Below are 27737 nucleotides of genomic sequence, written 5' to 3'. Positions count from 1 at the left end.
ATCATCATGATAAACATTCTGACTAAGTTTCATGAAGGTAGGTTCATAAATGTGGCTGCTAGGGTGTTAACAAGCTTTTCCTTTGATTTGACCTGGTGACCTAGTTTTTGACCCCATATGACCCAGTTTCAAACCTGGCCTAGAGATCATCATGATAAACATTCTGTGCAAGTCTGTATCATATCAAAGCATACATGAAACCTCCATATGGCTGAAAGGGCAAACACAGAAATTTTACCCTTTTAGGGGCAGTAACTCTAGAACCCATGATGCAATCTATCCGGTTTTCGAAAGGAAACGAGATCTTATTGTGACTTAAGTTGTGTGTAAGTGTGGCTGAATGTAAAATGTCACTTCTATCGTGTTCAAAAGGTAAAAATTAACAAATTATGGCTCTTTCAGTGGTCAATCTGTAACTCCACAACCAAAGACTGGATCTGACGGATTCATCAGGGATCCAAGATCAACTGTTGTTAAAGATATTTTGCAAGTTTGTATCAAGTCAAACCATAAATGAAGTCTCTATATGGCTGCAAAAGCCAAAATAGCAAATTTTGGCCCTTAAAGGGGCCAGAACTCTGGAACACAGGAAGGAATCGAAAATTTTCAATAGGTTCCAAGATATTATGCCAATACAAGTTGTTTGCAAGTTTGATTAAAATTGATTGCAATATGTGGTCTGTACCTTGTTCACAAGAAATTGTGGACGGACGACGAATGAAAGGCGATCACAAAAGCTCACTTTGTCACTACGTGACAGGTGAGCTAAAAGATCAAGTTTGATATAATTCTGACAAGTAGTTTGATATGTAAATTATGGATGAAGGATGCTGGATGGACCATCAACCTACACTTACAGCTCACCCTAAACCTTGCATTCAGGTGAGCTCATAAATTTATAGCATAAAGTCAACTTATAACCAAAGAAACAGCAATTTTATGCAAATTTCTACATAAATATACTTATCTTGATGTTTTGAGAGTTTAGGTAACTCTTTGCTTATCACTTTGTGAGTTGGAGCAATTAGTGTTTAACTGTATGATGTAACAAAATTAGCTAGCCTATAGCATGTATATATTGATTCTGATGGTCAACATAAATCATGCCGGACTAATAGATTGAAGTGACTCCTTTGTATACCTTACTTTTCTTCCCCTTCTCATGTGGAGCCTCGGTCCAGCTTGAGTCTTGCTCCGGAGCTGCACGTGTTCGAAACTGTCTGTTGCCCAAACCAAAACTCGCCCCCATTTCCTCTGGAAGTTCTGTCATCCAACTTTCCCTCTGTTTTGGTGCTTCCACCTCATCTGGCTAAAACAGAGAAATCTTAGTATTGTATTCAGTACATTACAAAAATGTGACACAAAAACTTACCTGAGCAAAATGGTTAGATCAGACAACAAGAGCTGTCACAGGAGACAGCACGCTCAACTATTTCGATGCTGAATAGTAAAATTGGGCACATCTGAGAAAGCTGGAGCTGTTCACTGGAGTGTTTATACCAGACACAAATGTGAATGAAGATAGCTTAAGTCTGTGTCGAATGGATTTTGTAATAACAGAGATAAAGTGTATCAAAACATTAAGTAAGTATAAAAGGGAAACTTCTGCAAAAGTAATGCACCATGAGTCATACCATGTGGAAACCATTAAACTGTTCCTGGTCACTGTGACCTTGACCTTTGACCTACTGACCTCAAAATCAATGGGTGCCATCTGCTGGTCATGACCAACCTCCCTATCAACTTCCATGATCCTAGGCCAAATCATTCTTGAGTTATCATCCGCAAACCATTTAACTGTTCTGGGTCGCTGTGACCTTGACCTTTGACCTACTGATCTCAAAATCAACAAGGCAGTCTGAAAGACAGCTTAATCCCCCGCCAATGCTATGGATAGTGAAAGGGTAAACCTTTGACCTTTAGCTGTGACCTTGACCTTGAACTGACATGGCTGACTCATGACTTCTGCACAACGTCTTGATGAAGTGATCATTTGACCCAAGTTTCATGAAAATCCTTCAAGGGGTTTAGGAGATACAGAGCTCAAACCTTTGACCTTGAGCTGTGACCTTGACCTTGAGTTGACATGGCTGACTCATGAGTTCTTAATGCGGTGATCATTTGACCCAAGTTTGATGAAAATCCTTCATGGGGTTTAGAAGATACAGAGTGGACACAAAATGGAAGGCTCAAACCTTTGACCTTCAGTTGTGACCTTGACCTTGAGCTAGCATGGCTGACTCATGGGTTCTGCACATCGTCTTGATGAGGTGATCATTTGACCCAAGTTTCATAAAAATCCTTCAAGGGGTTTAGGAGATATGGAGCGGACACGAAAGTGTTACGGACAGACGGACGGAAGGACAGAAGGACAGACGGAAGGACTAATAGGGGTCATCTGCTGGTTATGATCAACCACCCTATCAACTTTCATGATCCTAGGCCAAATCGTTCTTGAATTATCATCCGGAAACCGTTTAACTGTTCTGTCTCACTGTGACCTTGACCTTTGACCTACTGATCTCAAAATCAATAGGGGTCATCTGCTGGTTATGACCAATCACCCTATCAACTTTCATGATCCTAGGCCAAAGCGTTCTTGAGTTATCATCCGGAAACGGATTGGTCTACATACCAACCGACCAACATCTGCAAAACAATATACCCCTCCTTCTTTGAAGGGGGGAATAAAGATCATCAAGATTAACATTCTGACCAAGTTTCATGAAGATACAGTCATAAATGTGGCTTCTAGATTGTTAACAAGCTTTACTTTTGATTTGACCTGATGACCTAGTTTTTGACCCCACATGACCCAGGTTTGAACCTGACCTAGAGGTCATCAAGACAATCAATTCCCATGAGTTTCAAACTTAAAATTAGGTTTCTAGAGTGTTAACAAGTTTTACCTTTGATTTGACCTGGTGACCTAGATTTTGATCCCACCTGACCCACCTTAACATTCTGATCAAGTTTCATTAAGACATGGTCATAAATGTGGCCTCTAGAGTGTTAATAAGCTTTTCCTTTGATTTGACCTGGTGACCTAGTTTTTGACCCCACATGACCCAGATTCAAACCTGACCTATAGATCATCAAGGTTAACATTCTGACCAAGTTTCATGAAGGTACAGTCATAAATGTGGCCTCTAGAGTGTTAACAAGCTTTTCATTTGATTTGACCTGTGACCTTGTTTTTGTTTTTGAACCAACCTGACCCAGATTTAATCTTGACCTAAAGATCATCAAGATTAACATTCTGACCAAGTTTCATTAAGATACAGTCATAAATGTGGCTTATAGTGTGTTAACTAGCTTTTCCTTTGATTTGACCTGGTGACCTAGTTTTTGACCCAACCTGACCCAGATTTGAGCAAGTCCTAAAGATCATCAAGGTTAACATTCTGACCAAGTTTCATTAAGATATATACATAAATGTGGCCTCCAGAGTGTTAACAAGCTTTACATTTGATTTGACCTTGTGACCTACTTTTTTAAACAACTTGACCCAGATTTGAACTTGATCTAAAGATCATCAAGATCAATATTCTGACCAAGTTTCATTAAGATATGGTCATAAATGTGGCATCTAGAGTGTTAACAAGCTTTACATTTGATTTGACCTGGTGACCTAGTTTTTGACCCCACCTGACCCAGATTTAAACTTGACCTAAAGATCATCAAGATCAACATTCTGACCAAGTTTCATTAAGATATGGTCATAAATGTGGTCTAGTGTTAACAAGCTTTACATTTGATTTGACCTGGTGACCTAGTTTTTGACCCCACCTGACCAAGATTTAAACTTGATCTAAAGATCATCAAGATCAACATTCTGACCAAGTTTCATTAAGATATGGTCATAAATGTGGCCTCTAGAGTGTTAACCTCCTTTTCCTTTGATTTGACCTGGTGACCTTGTTTTTGATCCCACCTGACCCAGATTCGAACTTGACCTAAACATCATCAAGGTTAACATTCTGGCCAAGTTTCATGAAGATACAGTCATAAATGTGGCCTCTAGAGTGTTAACAAGCTTTTCCTTAGATTTGACCTGTTGACCTAGTTTTTGACCCCAGATGACCCAATATCGAACTCGCCAAGATTTTATTCAGAGAAACATTCTGACCAAGTTTAATTAAGATTGGACCAAAATTGTGACGTCTAGAGTGTTAACAAGCTCTTCCTTTGATTTGACCTGGTGACCTAGTTTTTGACCCCAGATGACCCAATATCGAACTCGTCCAAGATTTTATTGAGGGTAACATTCTGACCAAGTTTCATTAAGATTGGGCCAAAATTGTGACCTCTAGAGTGTTAACAGTCAAATTGTTGACGACGGACGGACAGACGACAGACACAGGGTGATCGTAAAAGCTCATCTTCAGCACTTCGTGTTCAGGTGAGCTAAAAAGGAATGGAAAAAATATATTTATTTTTGTTCTGGTGGGGTGGACGGGGAGAGGGAGACCGGGTGAGGGTACAAAACTTATAAATATTGATGGAAAATTAAAAATGAAACAAGAGGGCCATGATGACCCTATATCTTATATTTTCTTGTAACAGTCCCTTTTGACCTATGGGACATATACTAGGCATAGCCAATCTCCATACCAAGTTTGAGGGTTCTAGGCTCAAATGCTGTATTTTTGTACTAGCATGACCACTCCTTACCCAGGAAGACTTAAATAACATTTAAAACCAATCTCATTAGATGCTGCTGCTGAGGTATATTCATTTAAATAAAATAAATTCATAAATTCAGTCAAAAGTTATCTACCTTGATTGTCCGAGTCCATCTGATGGCATAAATTACATTCAAATCAGTATCTTCATTGGTTAATAAATATTCATAGAAGGTTTTAAAAAACAAGAGGGCCATGAAGGCCCTGTATCGCTCACCAGACCTATTGACCAAAAGATCATCAAGATTAACATTCTGACCAAGTTTCATTAAGATATGGTCATAAATGTGGCCTCTAAAGTGTTAAATAGTTATTCCTTTGATTTGACCCTGTGACCTAGTTTTTGACCCCACATGACCAAGATCTGAACTTGACCTAAAGATCATCAACATTAACATTCTGACTAAGTTTCATGAAGATACAGTCATAAATGTGGCCTCTATAGTGTTAACAAGCTTTTCCTTTGAATGACCTAGTGACCTAGTTTTTGACCCCACCTGATCCAGATTTGAACTTGACCTATAGATAATCAAGCTTAACGTTCTGACCACGTTTCATTAAGATACGGTCATAAATGTGGCCTCTACACACACAACTAGCTTTTCCTTTGATTTGACCCTGTGACCTAGTTTTTGACCCCACATGACCAAGATTATAATTTGACTTAAAGATCATCAAGATTAACATTCTGACTAAGTTTCATGAAGATACAGTCATAAATGTGGCCTCTAGTGTTAACAAGCTTTTCCTTTGAAATGACCTAGTGACCTAGTTTTTGACCCCATCTGACCCAGATTTGAACTTGACCTATAGATAATCAAGATAAAAATTCTGACCAAGTTTCATGAAGATACAGTCAAAAATGTGGCCTCTACAGTGTTAACAAGTTTTTCCTTTGATTTGACCTGGTGACCTAGTTTTTGACCCCGGATGACCCAATATCAAACTCGTCCAAGACTTTATTGACGGTAACATTCTGACCAAGTTTCATTAAGATTGGGCCAAATATGTGACCTCTAGAGTGTTAACAAGCCTTTCCTTTGATTTGACCTGGTGACCTAGTTTTTGATCCCAGATGACCCAATATCGAACTCGTCCAAGATTTTATTGAGGGTAACATTCTGACCAAGTTTCATTAAGATTGAGCCAAAATTGTGACCTCTAGAATGTTAACAAGCTTTTCCTTTGATTAGACCTGGTGACCTAGTTTTTGACCTCAGATGACCCAATATGGAATTCTTCCAAGATTTTATTGAGAGCAACATTCTGACCAAGTTTCATTAAGATTGGGCCAAAATTGTGACCTCTAGAGTGTTAACAGTCAAACTGTTGACGACGATGACACCGACGGACGACGGACACAGGGCGATCACAAGTGAGCTAAAAATTAAAATATTTTTTTTAGGGGGGCGGGGGGGGGGGGGGGGGTGACCAGGTGTGGGTACATAACTTCACATGTTTATAATAAATGTTCATGATTGAAAAGAATGAAAGAAGTTTAATGAAATTCTACCAAATGGAAAGTTTGTTAGGTACAAATATGTGTATTTTAAAACAATTAAAGGGCAATAACTCTGAAGTAATTAAAGAGATCCAGACGAAATTGTGTGTGCACAACGACATTATTGTGATCTAAATTCAGTTTAAGGTTCATAGTTATAGGTCAAATATATCACAAGTTATGAAGCACAAATTGCCATATTCATAGTACCCTATTTAGTTAACACTAGAAACTTCCAAGGACCATAACTCTGGTGTTACTTGGGCAATCTGACCGCATAACCTCACAGTGGTGAACATGTATATGAAGTTTTATTTAAATATTCCCAACCACTTCTTAGATATGGCTCTGGACGGACGGATGAACGGAAAGACGGTTGGAAGGACAGACAGACAGACAGACAACGCCAGAACTATATTCCTCCGACTTCATTGGGGTATAAATATTATACAGGTGGTCCAAATTTCTATACTGTAACTTCAAAAATGAAAAAGTAGGTCAGTAGGTCACGATTAAGACTATTCAAGATTGAGTATTGAAATCTGTATCAAACATTATACCTGTGGTCCAAATCCTTTTGCTGCAGCTTCAAAAACAAGAGAGTAGGTCAGTAGGTCAGGGCTAAGAACATTAAAGATGAGTATTGAAAACTTTATCGAAAGTTATTGACGTGGTCCAAATTTCTATGCTGTTAAGATCGGTGTGCAAAACTGTATGTGTCATCTAAATTTCAAGGCTGTATCTTAAAAAACAAAAAAGTAGGTCAGTACGTCAAGGTCACAGTCAAGTGACCCCTAATTACTTAGGGTCATCAGGTAATTATAATTAAACAGTCTAGGAAATATGAGATCAGATAATTTTGGAAGTATTTTTTTCTATATAACTCATATACAAGTGACCCCCGGGGTGGGGCCCCTTTTCACCCCAGGGGCATAATTTGAACAATCTTGTAAGAGAACCACTTGGCAATGCTACATACCAAATATCAAAGGCTTAAGCCTTGAACTTTCAAACAAGAAGATTTTTAAAGTTTTTTCCTATATAAGTCTATGTAAAACTTGGTACCCCCGGGGCGGGGCCTCTTTTCACCCTTGGGGCATAATTTGAACAATCTTAGTAGAGGACCACAAGGCAATGCTACAAACCAAATATCAAAGGCCTAGGTCTTGTGGTTTCAGACAAGAAGATTTTTGAAGTTTTTTCCTATATAAGTCTATGTATTAAACCTTGTGACCCTGGGGCAGGGCCATATATGACCCTAGGGGGATAATTTGAATAACCTTGGTAGAGGACCACTATATGATGCTACATACCAAATATCAAAGCCCTAGGCCCTGTGGTTTTGTACAAGAAGATTTTTAAAGTTTTTTTCTGAATTCAAATTTTTTAACAATTTTTAAAGAAGACCATCCAAGAAACGTCCCTGTGAAGTTTCATCAAAATTGGCCTGGTGGTTAAGGAGGAGATGTTGTTTAAAGGAAAGTGTGGACTGACGACGGACGGATGTACAGATGGAAGGACGCCGGATGGTGAGCGATCACAACAGCTCACCCTGAGCACTCTGTTCTCAGGTGAGCTAAAAATTTGAAGAGGACCTTATAATGATGCTACAGATCAAATTTTATGAAGATCTATTGAGTGGTTCGTGAAAAGAAGTCTTTTAAAGACATTTATATCTTTAGTTCTAGTGGCCCCTAAAAGGGTCTAAGTGCCCCATTTAAACATATTTAGGAGATAACCTTATAATCAAATTTGATGAAGATCCAGTAAGTGGTTCATGAGAAGAAGCCTTTTAAAGGCATTTCTAATTTTAGTTCTCAATTTTAAAAAAATTGGGAGAGGACCTGATAATAATGCTACAGACCAACTTTTATGAAGATCCTTCTAGCGATTCATGAGAAGAACTTTTTAAAGGTATTTCTAATTTTTGGCTCTAGCGGACCCTAAAAGGAGCTAAGTGCCCCCATTTGAATAAATTTGGGAGAGGACCTTACAATGATAGTACAACTCAAGTTTGATAAAAATCCTTCAAGATGTTCATGAGAAGAAGTTGTTTATAGGTATTTCTAATTTTGGCTTTAGCAGCTCCTTAAAGGGGCCAAGTGCCCCCATTTGAACAAACTTGACAGGATCTTATAATAACCTTATATAGGACAGGACCTTGTAATTATGCTATAGACCAAGTTTGATGAAGATCCATCAAGCGGTTCATGAGAAGAAGGTTTTTAAGGTTTTCTATTTTTAGCTCTGGCGTCACCTAAAAGGGACCAAAGTAAACCATTTGATGGCCATGCTGGGATGCTACTAACCAAATTTGGTGTAATTCTGACCAGCAGAGAAGAAGATGTTTAAGTGAAAATGTGGACGACGCACGACAGATGCCAGACCATCCACTTATATCAATAGCTCAACCAGGTGAGCTAAAAAGGGGGCATATTTCATAATGGATTGGTACCAACATTATCAACCTTGCGTGATTGGGTGATGATGTGGAACAACCATTTTAAGTTTAATTAAATCCATTCAGTAACAACAGAGATATGGTGAAAAAGCATAACAAGAGGGCCAAGATGGCCCTAGATCGCTCACCTGAGTAAGACACCATAACAGTGTAAACATGGTTTACCTAGTGATTTCATGGAGACAAATATTCTGACCAATTTTCATTAAGATTGGACCAAAAAATGTGGCCTCTTAAGTGTAAAAACACTATTTTCTTTGATTTGACCTAGAGGCCTAATTTTTCATCCCACATGACCCAGATTCAAACTTGTCCAAATTTTCATAAGAACAAACACTCCGACAAAGTTTCGGAAAGATTGGAGCAAAAAGTGGCCTCTAGAGTGTATACAAGCTTTTCCTTTGATTTGACCTAGTGACCTAGTTTTTGACCACACATGACCCAGATTTCAAATCATCCAAGATTTCATGATAACAAATATTCTGATTAAGTTTTATGAAGATAGAATCAAAAATGTGCACCCTAGGGTGTAAACAAGCTTATTCTTTGATTTAACCTGGTGACCTAGTTTTTGACCCCACATGACCCAGAAAAAACTCATCCGATATTTCAGGCAGACATTCATTCTGACCAAGTTTCATGCACATCAAATGAACAAGAGTGTTAACAAGCTTTTTTTTTTTGATCTTGGCCTAGTAATCATCAAGGTAAAGTACATTCTGACCAAATTTCATGAAGAAAGGATGATACTGCCGATTTCAGAAAAGCTCGCCGAATGGGCGTTTACATCAAACGCAGGTAGTAAATGACGTAGGTGTCACGCTAGTTATCAGTGAGAAGTTAATTTGATCACGCTTGTAGTTTGCTCCGCCCAAAAGTATATTTCTATCGGTTGTTACGGGTTAGTTACAAAATCAAAATATTACAGGCATTTATTTCACGATAATCCTGCATAATAAATATATTCATGTGCAGCATATACACTTAAATCTATTTAGATTATAGATTTGAACATTGATGTGTATACATGTATTTATAGCAACTCTTAGACGAAATACAATTTTCGAAGGATTCGTGTACAGTGAAACACCGCACGCTCGAGCATCGATGACTCGAGCACCAGGGCTCGCTCGATCAAATGATGTGGTCCCTGTCGATTTCCTTCTATTTTCTATGTGAAATTACCATGGCTGGGTCGAGCATCGAAAACTCGATCGCTTGAGCAGGACACCTGGTCCCTGTGTATTAATTTATTCTTCATTTCTTCTGGCAAACTCGAGCAGGTGTCAAAATTTTCACACCTTCGGCGGTCAGAATGTATCGGTTAATTAAACATTTTCACACACCGTGAGAATTGCGTGGACTACTCCCCAGCTATCTTAAATGTTTGTTTGTCGGTATATTTCATCTTATAATGAGATTAATTATTGATAAAATGTTGAAGAAAAGTTTTATTGATCAAATTTCGATCAATTACTGATTACTTAAAACATCTTTTCTGAGGGATCGAGAAGATAGTTATGAGATCTTAGTATTTTAATCAGCAGTTGTCTGCATGCAAATGAAGGAAATAATAAAGCATTTTCATAAAATTGAGACAATAATTCTGATATGCACTTGTTGATAAATAAAAATAAAATAAGTCTTAGTTGTTTCTTCGCATGTGCCATTTAAAAATTACATATTGAAACGTCTATCATAGATAACGTTTGTAATACGTTTTTTTGTTGTTTTTTTTGTTTGTTTTTTTAAATGTCACAAGTATGTTATTATTACGCATCACCATTTACTCTGCAAATGGTCCCGATGAAAATTGGTAAAGCAAACTTCAATTTTCTTCGTATGTAGGTCAATGTTTGGGTTGCTCAAAACCATGGATAACTCGAGCATTTTGCTCATCCCCTTGCGACCTCGAGCGAGCGGTGTTTTACTGTATTTATTTTAAATTGATGTACATGTATCCAGTCTTCGTAAAATGTCCACGGATGTCGGTCATGGAAAATATCGCATACTCGATGCAGGGATCATCCTACAAGGCGATTTGAGCGATATCGTCGCTTTAAAGTCGGCCACTTCGCCTAATTATCGCCTCCGGGCGAAATCCGAATCGCCGAGTTTTCCAGAGTGCTGTAATCTGTTTATTTTAAGTTGTAAAACTTGATGCATATTCCAGATTTAATCACCGATAAATCCATTGTCAACCCCGCCTACTCACCTGTCAAACTTCAGCCAATCATAGCGTTAATATCCCTCTGTACATGCTGTGGTTAATCAATAATATTGTAAGCCGCCGCCATTTTGAAAATTTTCAAATCGGCGTGTAAAAAGCTGATTAACTTGACGAGTGCATGATCTTACACATCAATTGTATATTATTTCTTGATTTCATTAAAAATTACTTCAAAAATTATTTCAAATACGGCCAATTTTTGTAAATGAATTGCCGGCGCTGTGGATAAAAAACGATCCCGCGGACGCCCTAACTGCCGTACAAAATATTGTAAAAAGATCGCCAATATCTACACGTTTGGTATTATTTTCGAAAAGATTAATAAATAAATCAATTAAATGTATAAATCTGAACAAGTTGATGCAAGAATCGGGCATTAATAAAGCACGAGAATCGAAACATGAATGAAAATTTTCATGGCGATTCGATCGTGCACCTGATAATTTACGAGTTTCGGACGTGTAAATTTCGGATAAAAATTTAAAGGCAACTTTTTCATAGCTCAGTTTGTACTTTATTTAGAAATTCATGATAATAATAATGCAATATTCAATTTCCTTAGATAATTACTGTTATAGCAAGACCCACAGAAATTGGATATATAGGTGGGAAACTGAATACTATATGCCGGAACTTCTCCTTAAATTCCTAGATTTCTCCCTAAATTCTGTGGAGACAGAAGTCTCCCTCCCTAAAATTTTGACCTAGGATGATCCCTGTCGATGTTGTCTTTACACATTGAACTATAAGGTTTGTTTTTCAATTTTGCTTTCAATTGTGAGAAAACAAACTCGGTAATATTCATTTATTTATTATTTAAAACTACATGCAGTATTTTGCCAAAATACAACTGGAAGTTTTGTCCCTAGACTCGTGAACGTCTGGTAATACCTAGTATGCATAGTTCCTTTCTGTTTTAAAAGGCACATAGTTCTGTCGCAGCTTGTTGCAAATAAAAGAACATTTGGTTCTTGCTACATAGAGAATGGAAATCTATGACCATGCACTAGATTTTGTAATAAAGTGTTTATTGAGCAGGCGCCACTCGATGCTTTATGTCATGTTGATTGCTATTTTAACTGATATTACTTTACTGAATATGCTTTCAGGTAACTGTTATACAATAGCACTAAGTCTTGTTCAGTAAGTCATTTCTTCTGCATGTGTATCGGGCCACAATGCATGCTGAATGCGACCGGGTAAATCGCGTGCAGTCTTGGCACTTTTTATTTTTCTTTTTGCTTCAAAAATTACTAAATGGTGCAGATAAACACGCAGCCAATTTTCATTAAACATATACGCATTTCCTTTCCTACAGGGTATTAAGTTACGTATCAATGGTCGATAAAAAATATAAAGTGATGTGGTCATTATAATTACAGTGAAACACCGCTCGCTCGAGCATCGATGACTCGAGCACCCGGGCTCGCTCGAGCAATTCATGTGGTCCCGGCCATTTCCTTCTAATTTCAATGTGAAATTACCATGGCTGGGTCGAGCACCGATAACTCGATCGCTCGAGCATGACACCTGGTCCCTGTGTATTAATTTACTCTTTGTTGCTTATGGCAAACTCGAGCAGAGGTGTCAAAATTTTTCACACTTTCGGCGGTCAGAATGTATTGGTTAATTTAAAATTTTCGCATGTCGTGAGAATTGCATGGTCTATTCCCCAACTATCTTAAATGTTTGTTTGTCGGTATATTTGATCTGATAATGAGATTAATTATTGATGAAAGGTGGAAGAAAAATTTTATTGATCAAAATTGTTATTAATTATTACTTTTTTTCTGCGGAATCGAGAAGATAACTATGAGATCTTAACATTTTAATCAACAGTTGTTTGCATGCAATTAAAGGAAATAAGATAGCCTTTTCATAAAATTGAGACGATAAAATGAGATCTTAATTTGGAGAAGAAAATTGCGAATTCGATTACAGTATTTCAAATAAGAAAATGTCTTAGCTGTTTCCTCACATGTGCCATTTATGATCTATCATAAATAACGTTTGTAATACGTTTTTTTTTTGAAAATGTCACGAGTGTGTTATTATTACGCATCACCGTTTCCTCTGCAAATGGTCTTGATGACAATTGGTAAAACAAACTTCAACTTTCTTCGTATGTTGGTCAATGTTTGGGTCGCTCGAAACCATGGATAACTCGAGCATTTTGCTCATCCCCTTGCGACCTCGAGCGAGCGGTGTTTCACTGTATACATCTATCTGAGTCTAATTACTACTTCCAGTCTTCCAGTTTTACCTGTAGTTTCTCTCAAACTGTAGAATACCAAACCAAAGGATTGACAACGATTAGAAAAAGATTCCATAGAAAAATGATACATTATTTCATAGAAATCTGTCAAATTATTACTGCATACTGAAGACAAGTGGTATGCGATGTTATGAATACTTCAGTCAAACGAAAAAAAGTAGAGATAAAAATAAGCTGTTTGTCGAACCCATCGACCTAAATCAATTTGGGAGTTCTATGTCGACTTCTGGCTTTATTGCAATTACTTACCCGTGTGATTTCTAGATTCCCAATTGTAGTATCCATCCATCGTGTGACCGCCCATGTAGTCGAGTGGTTAGTTGCTGACTTGAAATCACTGTAAGCTGTGTGTTTGGGGGGGGGATGGGTTCGAACCTTGCTACCGACCATATCTCTTTATGTGAGAAGGTTGGCAGATTCATACGGAGGACGGGAGTCTTGTACTGGTTCTTCCCAGGAGCTATGGTTAGGTAAACTGTCCACCCGACATACAGGAAGAACTGTTGAAAATGGGCGTTAAACCCAAGAAAAAAAATGAATTTTTCATAGTGAGCAAGTTGCTTGGCAAGGAAACTTACTTAGTCATGAATCCCGAATCAAGTTTTAATTTGCTATTATATGAAGTGAAATGAAGGAGTCCAGCACTTATTTTTGTTTGGGTTTAACGTTGCACCGACACAATTATAGGTCATATGGCAACTTCCCAGCTTTGATGGTGGAAGAAGACCCAATGTGTCCCGCCATGCATTATTTCATCACGAGCGGACACTGGGTTAACTAAGAACCACCGACCTTCCATATGTAAGCTAGCTGGATGGCTTCCTCACATGAAGAATTCAACGCCCCGTGTGAGACTCGAACTCACATCGATAAGAGGGATGTGATTTGAAGTTGGCGACCTTAACCACTCGGCAAGTCCAGCACTTAAGGCTTCTGACTTCATGTACAACCGCTACAGGACCGGAAGTTGAATCGTAAATACATGTTCAATGTATGGAAAAAAAAGGATTCATGTTGATTCAAGCCTGTCTTCAGAATCGCATCTTTGCTAGATTCTTAAACACACAAAACTATTTATTACCTTTATAACTTGTGTAACGTATATAAACAGAGCATTTATGTTTAAATTAAATATTGTATTTTTAACATGAAAAGTCCCTGACCAAGCGATAAAAATACACATGTTGTTTACATGTGTAATTTTACATGTTTAAACACATCTTTTGATCTTTAAATATGCACCCGCTGACTTAATTTGCATTTTGTAGTGAGTGATTTTTATCAATTTGTCACAAGGAAATCAAAATACTTTTATGCATGAAACAAATTAAGATAATAGGACGTTACTGATCAACAGCTATCGAATGGGACAGTTTTACAGACATAATGTAATCAGGCCGAGTGGTGGATGTCTATCCTGCACGTTTTGGATAGAGATTGTAAAAAATGTTTGACTTGAAACTGATTCTGAGATACGGCTAAAAACTGCAATATCATCAGTTTTTAAAAACCGTAAATACATTGTATGACTGACTTTTCAGTTTATGTGTTGTTTAGACAATTAACAGGAAAAACCCACAGAATATGAAATGTACATAACTTGACTCGCATCTTGGGCAAGTTTATGCAAATGACTGTTACAAAATTAGCCACTCACAATGAGAAAATCGATACAAGTCAGTCACTACATGTGTATGGTGCAAATACTGTATCGACGCGGTTTTCTGAAATTAGCAATAAATTTTGCCTCAGGAGAGTTAACAAGCTTTTCCTTTGATTTGACCGTGTGACCTAGTTTTTGACCCCATATAACCCAGTTTTGAACTTGGCCTAAAAATCATCAAGATAAACATTCTGACCAAGTTTCATGAAGATAGGGTCATAAAATTTGGCCTCTAGGTTGTTTACAAGCTTTTTTTTTGATCAGACCTGATGACCTAGTTTTTGAAACTGCATGACCCAGTTTCAATCCAGGACTAGAGATAATCAAGATAATCATTCTGTGTATGTTTGTATCAATCAAAGCATAAAAGAAACATCTATATGACTGAAAGGACCAAGATAGAAATTTTGCCCCTTTCAGGGGCAGTAATTCTAGAACCCATGATGGAATCTAGCCAGTTTTTGAAAGGAACCGAGATCTTATTGTGACTTAAATCAAATATAAATGTCACTTCTATCGTTTTCACAGCTGTTGGAGGACAGCAACGCTTGACTATTCAATAGCCTTGTCAACTGAACAAGGCAGTCTGACAGACAGCTATATCCCCCGCCATTGTTATGGATAGTGAAAGGGTTTATGGTATTGGGTGGAACCGTTAAACAATCCAGTTGTGACCTTGACCTTAAGCTGGCAGGGGTGAATTTTGAATTCTGCATATTGTCTTGATAAGGGAAATATTACAGCCAAGTAATATTAAAATCCTTTAAGGCATTTAGGAGATATAGAGCAGACATAAAATAGAAGGCTCAAACCTTTGACCTTAAGTTGTGACCTTGACCTTGAGCCAACCTGGCTGACTCATGAGTTCTGCATATCGTCTTGATGAGGTGATTAATTGACCCAAGTTTCATGAAAATCCTTCAAGGGGTTTAAGAGATACAGAGCGGACACAAAATGGAAGGCTCAAACATTTGACTTAGAGTTGTGACCTTGACCTTGAGCCAACATGGCTGACTCATGGTTCTGCATATCGTCTTGATGAGGTGATCATTTGATCCAAGTTTCATGATTATCCTCCAAGGGGTTTAGGAGATACAGAGCGGACATGAAATGGAAGGCTCAAACCTTTGACCTTGAGTTGTGACCCTGACCTTGAGCCGACATGGCTGACCCGTGGGTTCTGCACATCGTCTTGATGAGGTGATTAATTGACCCAAGTTTCATGAAAATCCTTCAAGGGGTTTAGGAGATACAGAGCGGACACGAAATGTTACGGAAGGACGGAAGACGGAAGGACAGAAGAAGGAAGGCCGCACGGAGACCATTCCTATAACCCCCCACCACTCGCGGCGGGGGATTAATGAATAAAAGTCGAACAAGAGTGCCAGAATGTTACAATATACGCCCGTCACAGCAAACTTCTTTACACTAGCACCTGTATTTGCAAATGGAATTTTAATTTTGTGGTTGTTTAGTAATTATTGTAATTCTTTTGTTTTTCTAAGTTCACCAAAAAACTCCATACCAGGTAGAGATACCTTAAAATTTGAAAGTAACAGTATGTTGTACCACAGAAAAGTGGTCTTGGTTTTTCCCTAAGGTCAATTATAAAACAAGAGGGTCATGATGACCCTTGATCGCTCACCTGACTAATATGAGCAACATGTTTCAAATGTCAAACTGATGATAAAATATTAAGAAAGTCAGTAGGTCACATTCATGGTCAATGAAATTCAGTTTTACGATTTGTGTGCAAAACTGTGCATGTCGTCAAAATTTCAAGGCTGTATCTTAAAAAACAAGAAAGTAGGTCAGTAGGTCAAGGTCACAGTCAAGTGACATCATATTACTAGGGGTCATTAGGTAATTATAATTAAACAGTCTTCGAAATAGGATCAGATGACTTTTAAGTATTTTTTCCTATATAACTCACATAATAACTAAGTGACCCCAGGGCGGGGCCTCCTTTAACCCCAGGGGCATAATTTGAACAGTTTTTGTAGAGGACTACTAGACAATGCATCATACTAAATATCAAAAGCCTAGGTCGTATGGTTTCAGACAAAAAGATTTTTAAAGCTTTTTCCTATATAAGTCTATATAAAACTTGGGACCCCCAGGACAGGGCCTCTTTTCACCCCAGGGGTACAATTTAAACAATTTTATTTGAGGACCATAAGACAATGCTACAAACCAAATATCAAAAGTCTAAGTGTTGTGGTTTCAGACAAGAAGATTTTTAAACTTTTTTTTCCTATATAAGTCTATGTAAAATTTGGGACCCCCGGAGCGGGGCCATATTTGACCCTAGGGGGATGATTTGAACAATCTTGGTAGAGGACCACTAGATGATGCTACATATCAAATATCAAAGCCCTAGGCCATGTGGTTTTGTACAAGAAGATTTTCAAAGTTTTCCCTATATAAGTCTATGTAAGCCATGTGACCCCCGGGGCGGGGCCATATTTGACCCTAGGGGGATAATTTGAACAATTTTGGTAGAGGACAACTAGATGATGCTACACACCAGATATCAAAGCCCTAGGCCCTGTGGCTTTGGACAAGAAGATTTTTAAAGTTTTTCCTTTCGATTGCCATGGCTACCAGAGTTCTGCATGGAATTCAATTCTTTGAACAATTTTGAAAGGGGGCCACCCAAGGATCATTCCTGTGAAGTTTGGTGTAATTCTGCCCAGTGGTTTTCAAGAAGAAGCCTTTGGCTCAGGTGAGCTAAAAAGTTACAATATAAGTTATTTATAGTAACAACTAAAGGAAGTTAATCTTTACAAAAAAAAAATTGTAAGTCTGCACAAAAATCCTTACCAGGTAGAGATAGGTCAAAATACACCTCAAAATTGGATGTTACAAGCATGCTGTACTACAGAAAAGTGGTCTCAATTTTTCCCTACAACTAGTAATGAAAAAGTTACAATATAATATATTTATAGTAAAACAAAGGGAAGAAATTCTAAAGAAGGGACCTGAGCATGACACTCCGTCTCATGATGGTGTACAACTGTGCCAAGTTACATCAAAATCCCTCAATGCATGAAGAAGAAATGCTGCGGACAAAGTCATTCTTGTATCTAACCTTTGGCCTCTAAGTGTGACCTTGACCTTAGACCTAGGGACCTGGTTCTTGTGCATGACACTCCATCTTGTGGTGGTGAACATTTGTGCCAAGTTATATCAAAATCCCTCCATGCATGAAGAAGAAATGCTCCGGAGAAAGTTTTTATTCTTGTATCCTTTGACCTCTAAGTGTGACCTTGACCTTAGACCTGGTTCTTGCGCATGACACTCCGTCTCATGATGGTGAACAACTGTGCCAAGTTACATCAAAATCCCTCCATGCATGAAGACGAAATGCTCCGGACAGTCATTCTTGTATCTGACCTTTGGCCTCTGTGACCTTGACCTTAGACCTAGGGATCTGGTTCTTGCGCATGACACTCAGTCTTGTGGTGGTGAACATTTGTGCCAAGTTATATCAAAATCCCTCCATGCATGAAGAAGAAATGCTCCGGACAAAGTTTTCATTCTTGTATCCTTTGACCTCTAAGTGTGACCTTGACCTTAGACCTAGGGACCTGGTTCTTGTGCAAGACAATCCGTCTCATGATGGTGAACAATTGCGCCAAGTTACATAAAAATCCCTCTATGCACGAAGAAGATATGCTCCGGACAAAGTCATTCTTGTATTTGACCTTTGACCTCTAAGTGTGACCTTGACCTTAGACTTAGGGACCTGGTTCTTGTGCATGACACTCCATCTCATGATGGTGAACAATTGAGCCAAGTTTCATCAAAATCCCTCCAGGCATGAAGAAGATATGCTCGGGACAAAGTCTGTGGACGCTGCCAGCCCATAAGCCTTCCAGCCTGCCCGCCTATAAGCCTGCCAGGGGCGTTCCCATAATACGTTCCGTTTTTCAAACGGGCGTATAAAAAGGGGCAAAAATTTGTAAAAATGCAAAATAGGGTTATGGAACCGGCAAAGTGCTTATCAGCTCATGACAGTTGACAAGTGTGTGAAGTTTCAATCCATTCCCATTAGTGGATACTGAGATACCAGCTTACATACAAAAACTTAACCAACTAGAAATGTGTCACAGACATGGATGCCCAGCAACATGAGAAAGGTAATCTTAAAAAAAAAAGAAAAAAAAAAATTCCAAGTCCACAAAAAAATCCTTACCTGGTAGAGATAGGTCAAAATACATCTCAAAATTGAATGTAACATGCATGTTGTACTACAGAAATGTCTTGATTTTTCCCTACGACCAGTAATAAACAAGAGCTCCGCCAAGCAGGGCAATATACGCCGGAAGGGTTACATCAGAGGATGGGAGCAAAATTTAAAGAACTTGACTGTTGAAGCTCAAATGACAGGAACATCAAAGGAAAAATTTAAAAAAATTTCTAAGTCCACAAAAAAATATACTAAGTCCACAAAAAAATCCTTACCAGGTACAGGAATGTCAAAATGCACCTAAAAATTGGAGGTACCATCCATGTTGCACCACAGAAAAGTGGTCTTGGTTTTTCCCTACGGCCAATAATAAAAAAGTTTCAAAATAAGCTATTTATAGTAACACAAGAGCTGTCTCCATAGGATGACACATGCCCCCGATGGCACTTTGAATGAATAGTTATGGCCGATGTTAGAGTTTAGGACCTTTGACCTACGGACCTGGGTCTTGCGCGCGACACGTCGTCTTACTGTGGTACACATTCATGCCCAATAATTTTAAAATCCATGCATGAATGACAAAGATATGGACCAGACACGCCCATCAATGCACTATCATGAAATATGACCTTTAACGTCTAAGTGTGACCTTGACCTTTGAGCTACGAACCTGGGTCTTGCGCGTGACACGTCGTCTTACTGTGGTACACATTCATGCCAAGTTATTTGAAAATCCATCCATGGATGACAAAGATATGGACCGGACACGAATGCACTATCATGAAAAATGACCTTTAACGTCTAAGTGTGACCTTGACCTTTGAGCTACGGACCTGGGTCTTCGCGCGACATGTCGTCTTACTGTGGTACACATTCATGCCAAGTTATTTGAAAATCCATCCATGGATGACAAAGATATAGACCGGACACGAATGCACTATCATAAAAAATGACCTTTAACGTCTAAGTGTGACCTTGACCTTTGAGCTACGGACCTGGGTCTTGTGCGTGACACGTCGTCTTACTGTGGTACACATTCATGCCAAGTTATTTGAAAATCCATCCATGGATGACAAAGATATGGACCGGACACGAAAATTGCGGACAGACCGACAGACTGACAGACCGACAGACTGTTCAAAAACTATATGCCTCTCTTCGGGGGCATAATAAAAGGGAAGTAATTCAAAAACTAGAATGTGTCTGTAGGACACAGGGTGTGCCCCCCTATTGGTACATTTGTCACAAATAAGGGGCAATAATTCAAATGTTTGCAGTGTTAATGAGGTTTAGCCTAAACAAACATTTCATGAAAAGGATTCATTATTCTAGGCCATATATTTTTGAGCTATGAGCATCACAAGCAAAAAAAACCAAACTATTTTGGCTATTTCAAGGGCCATTACTCTGTAGTAAGTACAAAGATTCTCAAGAAGAATGCCATGTGTTAAAGGTCACATCATGATAAAGACTCTAGCAAGGTTTCATGAATTTACATTACTTTTTGAGCTAGGCACATAATTAGGTGAAAATGTGCACTTTTTTTACTATTTCAGGGGCCATAACTTTAAAAATAGGGGGTGGAGCCGGCCAAAAAATAGAAGGTGTGCAAGTTTATATCATGATAAAGACTTAGGCAAGTTTTCAACCATTTATATTAAATACTTTTTTAGCTAGGTGCGTCAAAAGGTGAAAATGTGCATTTCTGACTATTTCAGGGGCCATAACTCTGAAAATAGGGGGTGGAGCCAGACAAAAAATTGGAGGTGCGCAGGTTCATATCATGACAAAGACTCATATAAGGTTTAATCAATTTATATAAAATACTTTTTGAGCTAGGTACGTCACAAGGAGAAAATGTGCATTTTTGACTATTTCAGGGGCCATAACTCAGATACTTTTTGAGCTAGGTGCGTCACGAACTTCGGACAGACGAACGGGCGGAAGGACGGAAGGACAAGACCAAATCTATATGCCCCCGAACCACTCATGGGGGGCACAAAAATGATTGTAAGAAAACAAAAACGGGATCTGCCAAATAAAAACAAGAGCACTGCAATGCAGAGCAATATACACAAAGAAAAGTCGTATATGACCTTTGACCCCTATGTGTGACACTGACCTTGAAGCGAGACATCGAAAACATGTGCTCTGCATGTTGTCTTGGTGTGGTGAACATTTGTGTCAAGTTTCTTTGAAATCCTTCAAGGGGTTCAAGAGTTAATTACAGAGCGGACACCAAATTGCTAATGGACGGACGGATGGAGGGACAGACGGACACCGGGGGTATAATATGTCCCTTCGGGCATATAAAAAGTTACAATATAAGCTATTTATAGTAACAACAAAGGGAAGTAATTCTAAACTAGGGACCTGGTTCTTGCGCATGACATTCTGTCTCATGATGGTGTACAATTGAGCCAATTTACATCAAAATCCCTCCATGCATGAAGAAGAAATTCTCAGGACAAAGTCATTCTTGTATGTGACCTTTGGCCTCTAAGTGTGACCTTGACCTTAGACCTAGGGACCTGGTTGTTGCGCATGACACATTGTCTATCCATGCTTATTATTTGTGTCAAATTATTTTGAAATCGGACCATGCATGTCAAAGTTATGGACCGGACACAAAGACCACATTATCAGTATATATGTAGTGAAAATTTCAACCAAAGACTGTGACCTTGACTTTTGAGCTAGTGAAATGGTTTTGCATGGCACATCATCTATCCATGCTTATCATTTGTGTGAATTTATTCTGAAATCGGACCATGCATGTCAAAGTTATGGCCCGGACACGAACACCACCCTTTTCCGAACACACAAACAAACAAACACACACACTGCTAAGTTGAAAAAGGGGCATAATTTTGTAAAAATGCAAAGTAGAGTTATTGAACCTATGCACTGCATGTCATATCATGACAGTGAACGAATGTGTGAAGTTTCAATCCATTCCCATTTAAGTGGATACTGAGATACCAGCTTACATACAAAAACTTAACCAAAATCTACTAAGTCGAAAAAGGGGCATAATTTTGTAAAAAAGCAAAATAGAGTTATGGAACCTGTGCAGTGTAAGTCAGTTTATCACAGTAAATAAGTGTGTGAAGTTTCAATCCATTCCCACAAGTGGTTACTGAGATACCAGCTTACATACAAAAACTTAACCAAATCGGGACAAGGACGCCGACGCCAACGCATGGGCAAGTCCAATAGCTCGAGCTAATTAACAAATTTTGCCTCTTTAAGGGGATCTTACAGATTCATCATGGAATCCAAGAGCTATAGTTGTTAAAGATATTTTACAAGTTTGTATAAAATACAACCATAAATTAATGAAGTCTCTTAAGGCTGCAAAAGCCAAAATAGCACATTTTAGCCCTTTAAGGAGCCATCCCTCTGGAACCCATGATGGGATCCGGCCAGTTTTTGAAAGGAACTGAGATATTATGCCAAAACAAGTTGTGTGCAAGTCTGATTAAAATTGATTGTAAAATGTGGTCTCTATTGTGTTCACAAGTCAAAAAGAGCAAATTTTGGTCCTTTAAGGGGCCATAACTTTTGAACCCATTATGGGATCTGGCCAGTTTTTGAAGGAATCGAGATATTATGCCAATACAAATTGTGTGCAAGTTTGATTAAAGTTGGTCAGTCAGGGGTGTAACTGTTTTAAGTTATGTAACCTATTTCAGTTATTTTTTCAAGCATTTTGTAACCTGTATTAGTTATAAAATACAAGTTAACTCAGGTAAGTTATTCAAAAAAAGTCTTTTTGCTGTTCTCACAAAGTGCCCTATACAGTGAAATAAGTAGCAATCTGTGGTTAATCAAATTCTCATTTAGTCTGATCATGATCTGATAAGCATAATGGGATGCTAAGAGCTTTATAGCTTTAAACCTTTTGCATAAAACTTTATCAGCCTTGCATAAAACATTTTACTGCATAGCTGGAAAGATAAGAGTTCAAGGATTCAAGAAATAATTGCACTAGTCACATTCAAAATGAGGAATTGGCACAGGAGGGCTTTGTAATATTTTATGATAACTGAAACAAGTTATGAAAATATAAGCAATAACTCAAATGGGTTATAAACTGCAATAACTTGAAACAGTTACACCCCTGACTGTTGGTTGCAAAATATGGTCTCGTATCGTGTTCACAAGCCAAAATTTGCAAATTTTGGCCCTTTAAGGGGCCATTATAAATTTAACTCTGGAACCCATGATGGGATCTGGCCAGTTTTCGAAAGGAAGCGAGATATTATATCAATACGAATTGTGCGCATGTTTCATTAAATTTGATTACAAAATGTGGTTTCTATCGTGTTCACAAGCCAAAATTTGCAAATTTTGGCCCTTTAAGGGGCCATTATAAATTTAACTCTGGAACCCATGATGGGATCTGGCCAGTTTTCGAAAGGAAGCGAGATATTATATCAATACGAATTGTGCGCATGTTTGATTAAATTTGATTACAAAATGTGGTTTCTATCGTGTTCACAAGAAATTCTGAACGGACGAACGACGGACAAAATACGATCACAAAAGCTCACCCTGTCATGTAGCTAAAAATGATTTTAAAGTCTAAAGGGGAAATAATTCATGCAATATTTGCACAAGAGTTACTGAACTTGTGTCATATGATGAGGATGATGATGTGGAAGAACTAATTTGAGTTTTATTCAAATAAATGATATAAAAAAGTGCACAGAAATTAACTTGAAATTCTAGGTAAAAAGGGGATATAATTCATGAAATATTTGTACAAGAGTTATGGCCCTTGTTTCATATGATGTGAGTGATGATGTGGTACAACTATTTTCAGTTTGAATCAAATCCGTTTGGTAAGAACAGAGACTGAGTGAAAGTGCATCAAAACTTTAACCTGAAATTTTAAGTAAAAAGGGACATAATTCAAACAAGAGGGCCATGATGGCCCTATATCGCTCACCTGTTATCATTGCACTTGCAGACAAGAAGGTCCTCAGAAAAAATATCTAAGTCCAAAGGACAGGAACAACAAAGCGAAGAAATTTAACCAAAAAGAAAAAAAAAATTCTTACAAGGTATAGGTATGTCAAAATACACCTAAAAATTGGAGGTACCATCCATGTTGTACCACAGAAAAGTGGTCTCAGTTTTTCCCTATGGCCAATAATAAAAAAGTTACTAAAAATAAGCTATTTATAGTAACGTAAAAGCGAAGTAATTAAAAAAAATAAATATTGTAAGTGAACAAAAGAAGGATCTGCCAAATAAATCTGTTGACATAAATGAAATTTCAGATCAGTATCTTCATTAGTTATGGAGATATACCCATTTTAATTTGAAATAAAGGGAGGTAATTTGACATAAAATCAGTTCATAGTTATCTACCCTGAATGTCTCAGTCCAACTAATAACAATGATGAAATTTCAAATAAGTCCTATAAGTACTTACTGATATAAATCCATTTTGATTACAATCAGGGGAGGTAATCAGATATAAAATAACTCTGGAACCTACGATTGGATCTGATTTGTCATGGAATCCAAGATTTATTGTTGTTGAAGATATTTTGGAAGTTTGTATCAAATAAAACCATAAATGAAGTCTCTATATGGCTGCAAAAGCCAAAATAGCCAATTTTGGACCTTTAAGGGGCCATAACTCTGGAACCCATGATGGAATCTGGCCAGCTGAAGAAAGGAAGCAAGATCTTGTGGTGATACAAGTTGTGTGCAACTTTGGCTAAAATCAAATCATAAATGAAGCTGCTATTGTGCAGACAAGGTCAAAATAGCTAATTTTGGCCCTTTCAGGGGCCATAACTCTGGAACCCATTAAGGGATCTGGCCGATTCAAGAAAGGAACTGAGATCTTATGGTGACACAAGTTTTGTGCAAGTTTAATTAAATTCAAATCATAAATGAAGCTGCTATTGTGCAGACAAGGTCAAAATAGCTAATTCTGGCCCTTTCAGAGGCCATAACTCTGGAACCCATGAAGGAATCTCGCCAGTTCAAGAAAGGAACCAAGATCTTATGGTGATACAAGTTGTGTGCAAGTTTGGTTAAAATCAAATCATAAGGCTTAAAATAAAATTAAGTTTGTTTGACCTTTACCTACGGACCCGATAAAATTGCCCCGACTCAAATAATTTTATTGCATTCCAGAGAAAAAAATTAAATTTATTTTCTTATCAGAGGGAAAAACTGATTTTGGTGCTTGAAACTGGCGATTATTTTATTTAACAAATGCATAGATAATTATGGCAAGTGAGAAAGTAACCCGCAGTCAGCTAGTAGAAAATCGATAAAGCGGACTGTTTATTATCTCACGAGTGTATTCCGAAAACGTGTCAACTTTGCCAATAACGTTGCCTAAGGCCATAGGATGCAGACGACATCAAACCGCTTATAACCAGAAGGCAATCTGACAAAAGGACATAATTTTACAAATCTAGTATCTAATTTACCCGCGAAACGTGAAGTATACCAAAACGTCATGCCGGTAATTTTCCATTCCACGAGCACGTGCGACCTATCGTAATATCTAATTTTCATCGCTCGACGTTACTTTTGTTTACTGTGACATACACAAAAAACGCGCATAGTGTATTCATTTTTTGTTATTATCACATCAATATTTTTAGCAACGCTTAAGAAGTAATATAGTTTGAATTCTATAACGATTTTAATAAGATATCAACAGGAATGTAGGCAAAATTCTATAAAAAACGGTCAAATTTAAATTTAGTTCTTTGTAAAATTTCAAACAGTGCGATCTTAATTATTTATTTCTTTCTAAGGGTAAATAAATAATAAATTCTATGGGCATAAAGTTCAGACTTTTGACCAGAAAGTACAAAAAACAGAATAAAAAAATCTTAATGAAAAAGCGTCAGCAATTTAAAAACATGGCGTAAAACGATTTTTGGCAAACAGATTTATGTTAGTGCAACAAAATAGCTCACAGAGGTAGCTCACAGAGGTAGGATATCCACAATTATCGTTTGACACATTTACCTGTCAATTTATACAGGACACTGAATTCGCTTTAACAAATTAAAGAAGAAACTTTTTTATTGATTAATTTAAAGAACCGAGGCGGTACGATCAAACAGTGATGTGTCATATGGCGCGAAAACATGACGTAATTCCATGACAATCTCGGGCAACTATACCGCTTTGATCTCCACTTCTGATGCCATGATACCGACATACTTCTTTTAGCTCTTCGAAGGGGATGAAAACAAGGACAATGACTAAGTTTATCAACAGAATAATTACCGATAATCGTTTATGCTTTTTATTTCGCTTTCAACATTGGGTGGATTATGATTTATTGTGTCCATATTTTTGGGACACTTTACAAAATAATCATTTTTCGGGAATGAGTCTTGAGAAAGTGAAAATAACTAGTCCTAACACTTTTGGAAAATACGGTAGGGGCTAGACTTTGATTATTAATACTATCGATGCAGTCATTATGGAGAGCAACTAGATGGTGGAGATTTCAAAAGTACATAGAAAAAAAATGTCTGCTGTGAAAAGGAAATTTAAGAAGAACAAATATGATTGATTACAAAGGAAACATAGTGTACATGAGAATATTATTTGTCTACTATGTATTAAATTATTTTTGAAATTTGCTTGTACATAATACTGCTTTCATAACAGTGACAGTATTGCGGCAATTGACAGGCGAGTGGTGGGAAATTTAATTATCTGTGAAAATATATTATAAACTGTCTAAATTGTTGATTTCAAAATGTCTTTAATCAGATATCGTTTTGAAATGCATTTGTTCAAAGTGAGAAAATCTCAGTTTTCGAATTTCAAGAAACTGACAAGAGCGTAAATGGGTTGAAATATTACAGGCTAGATAGTTTAAATATTTTAATTTTGTTATGCCAGAACAAAGAGCTATAAAAATCTTATACTTCTTTTGCCAGGATAATGGCATAATAAATGTCTGATGTCGGAAAACCCAATCTTGTTTCTGTTCTTAGTAACATGACCAATACGTGCAAGTAGCTTGAAGCTAAAAAATCACCACTTTTGCTTGCATACTGCCATAACTATTGTAAAAACCTTCTAAAACTCATAAAAAGTTATTATCTATTGAATTAAGCATCAAACTTGTTGAAAATAAGCTGTAATTCAATAGTGTGTTTAGATGCCAAATATCGCGTATTTTCACGACTATATTGTTTTGTACTTTTAATTAATTTATTTATTTGGGTTTTACGGCGCACCAACACAGTATAGTTTATATGGCGCCAAACAGGACTACAAATTTTGGTTCCACATCTCATTTACATCGAAATAAAAACATGAGGTATGGAATCAAAATTTGCATACCTGCTGGAATCACAGAGTTACTGCAAAACCAAGTGTTAAGACCCTATTGATCATGCAAGGGTAAGGCAGTGGTTCCAATTCTTTTCATACACAGATCGTCCCAGAACCACATGGGGCTTGTACATTTAAGCGCAGATGTAGTGAAAACAATCATGAAAACACTTTTGATATATATATAAAGAAAAAGTGTAGACTACATGAAAGATACTCAAAGACTTGGTGAACTTTGCCTTATGTGCAAATTAAGTCTGTGCCCATATTGTGTGTGCATGAATAGGGCTAGGGGTTTATATATTGCAAGCATACATTTAACAGAGCATCTTCAGAGATTACCTACAAGCAATAGGTATTAATAAACAGACTTTATTACCGAGACAACAA

General features: G+C 37.6%; 1 protein-coding gene across 2 annotated transcripts in view; it reads right to left on the bottom strand.

Annotated features, from left to right (window-relative positions):
* Positions 1 to 27737, bottom strand: part of LOC123554800 (GPALPP motifs-containing protein 1-like) — a 222094-nt gene that overhangs the window by 171512 nt on the left and 22845 nt on the right. For both annotated transcript variants that reach the window (XM_053547711.1, XM_053547713.1), the window contains exon 3: positions 1142 to 1309. In XM_053547711.1, the coding sequence (XP_053403686.1) occupies positions 1142 to 1309 (168 nt within the window). The remainder of the gene's footprint in view (positions 1 to 1141; positions 1310 to 27737) is intronic.

The sequence above is a fragment of the Mercenaria mercenaria genome, chromosome 7, assembly GCF_021730395.1.
Source record: "Mercenaria mercenaria strain notata chromosome 7, MADL_Memer_1, whole genome shotgun sequence".
Lineage (NCBI taxonomy): Eukaryota > Metazoa > Mollusca > Bivalvia > Venerida > Veneridae > Mercenaria > Mercenaria mercenaria.
Note: the sequence above shows the minus strand (reverse complement) of the source record. Positions and strands in the feature narration are given on the sequence as shown.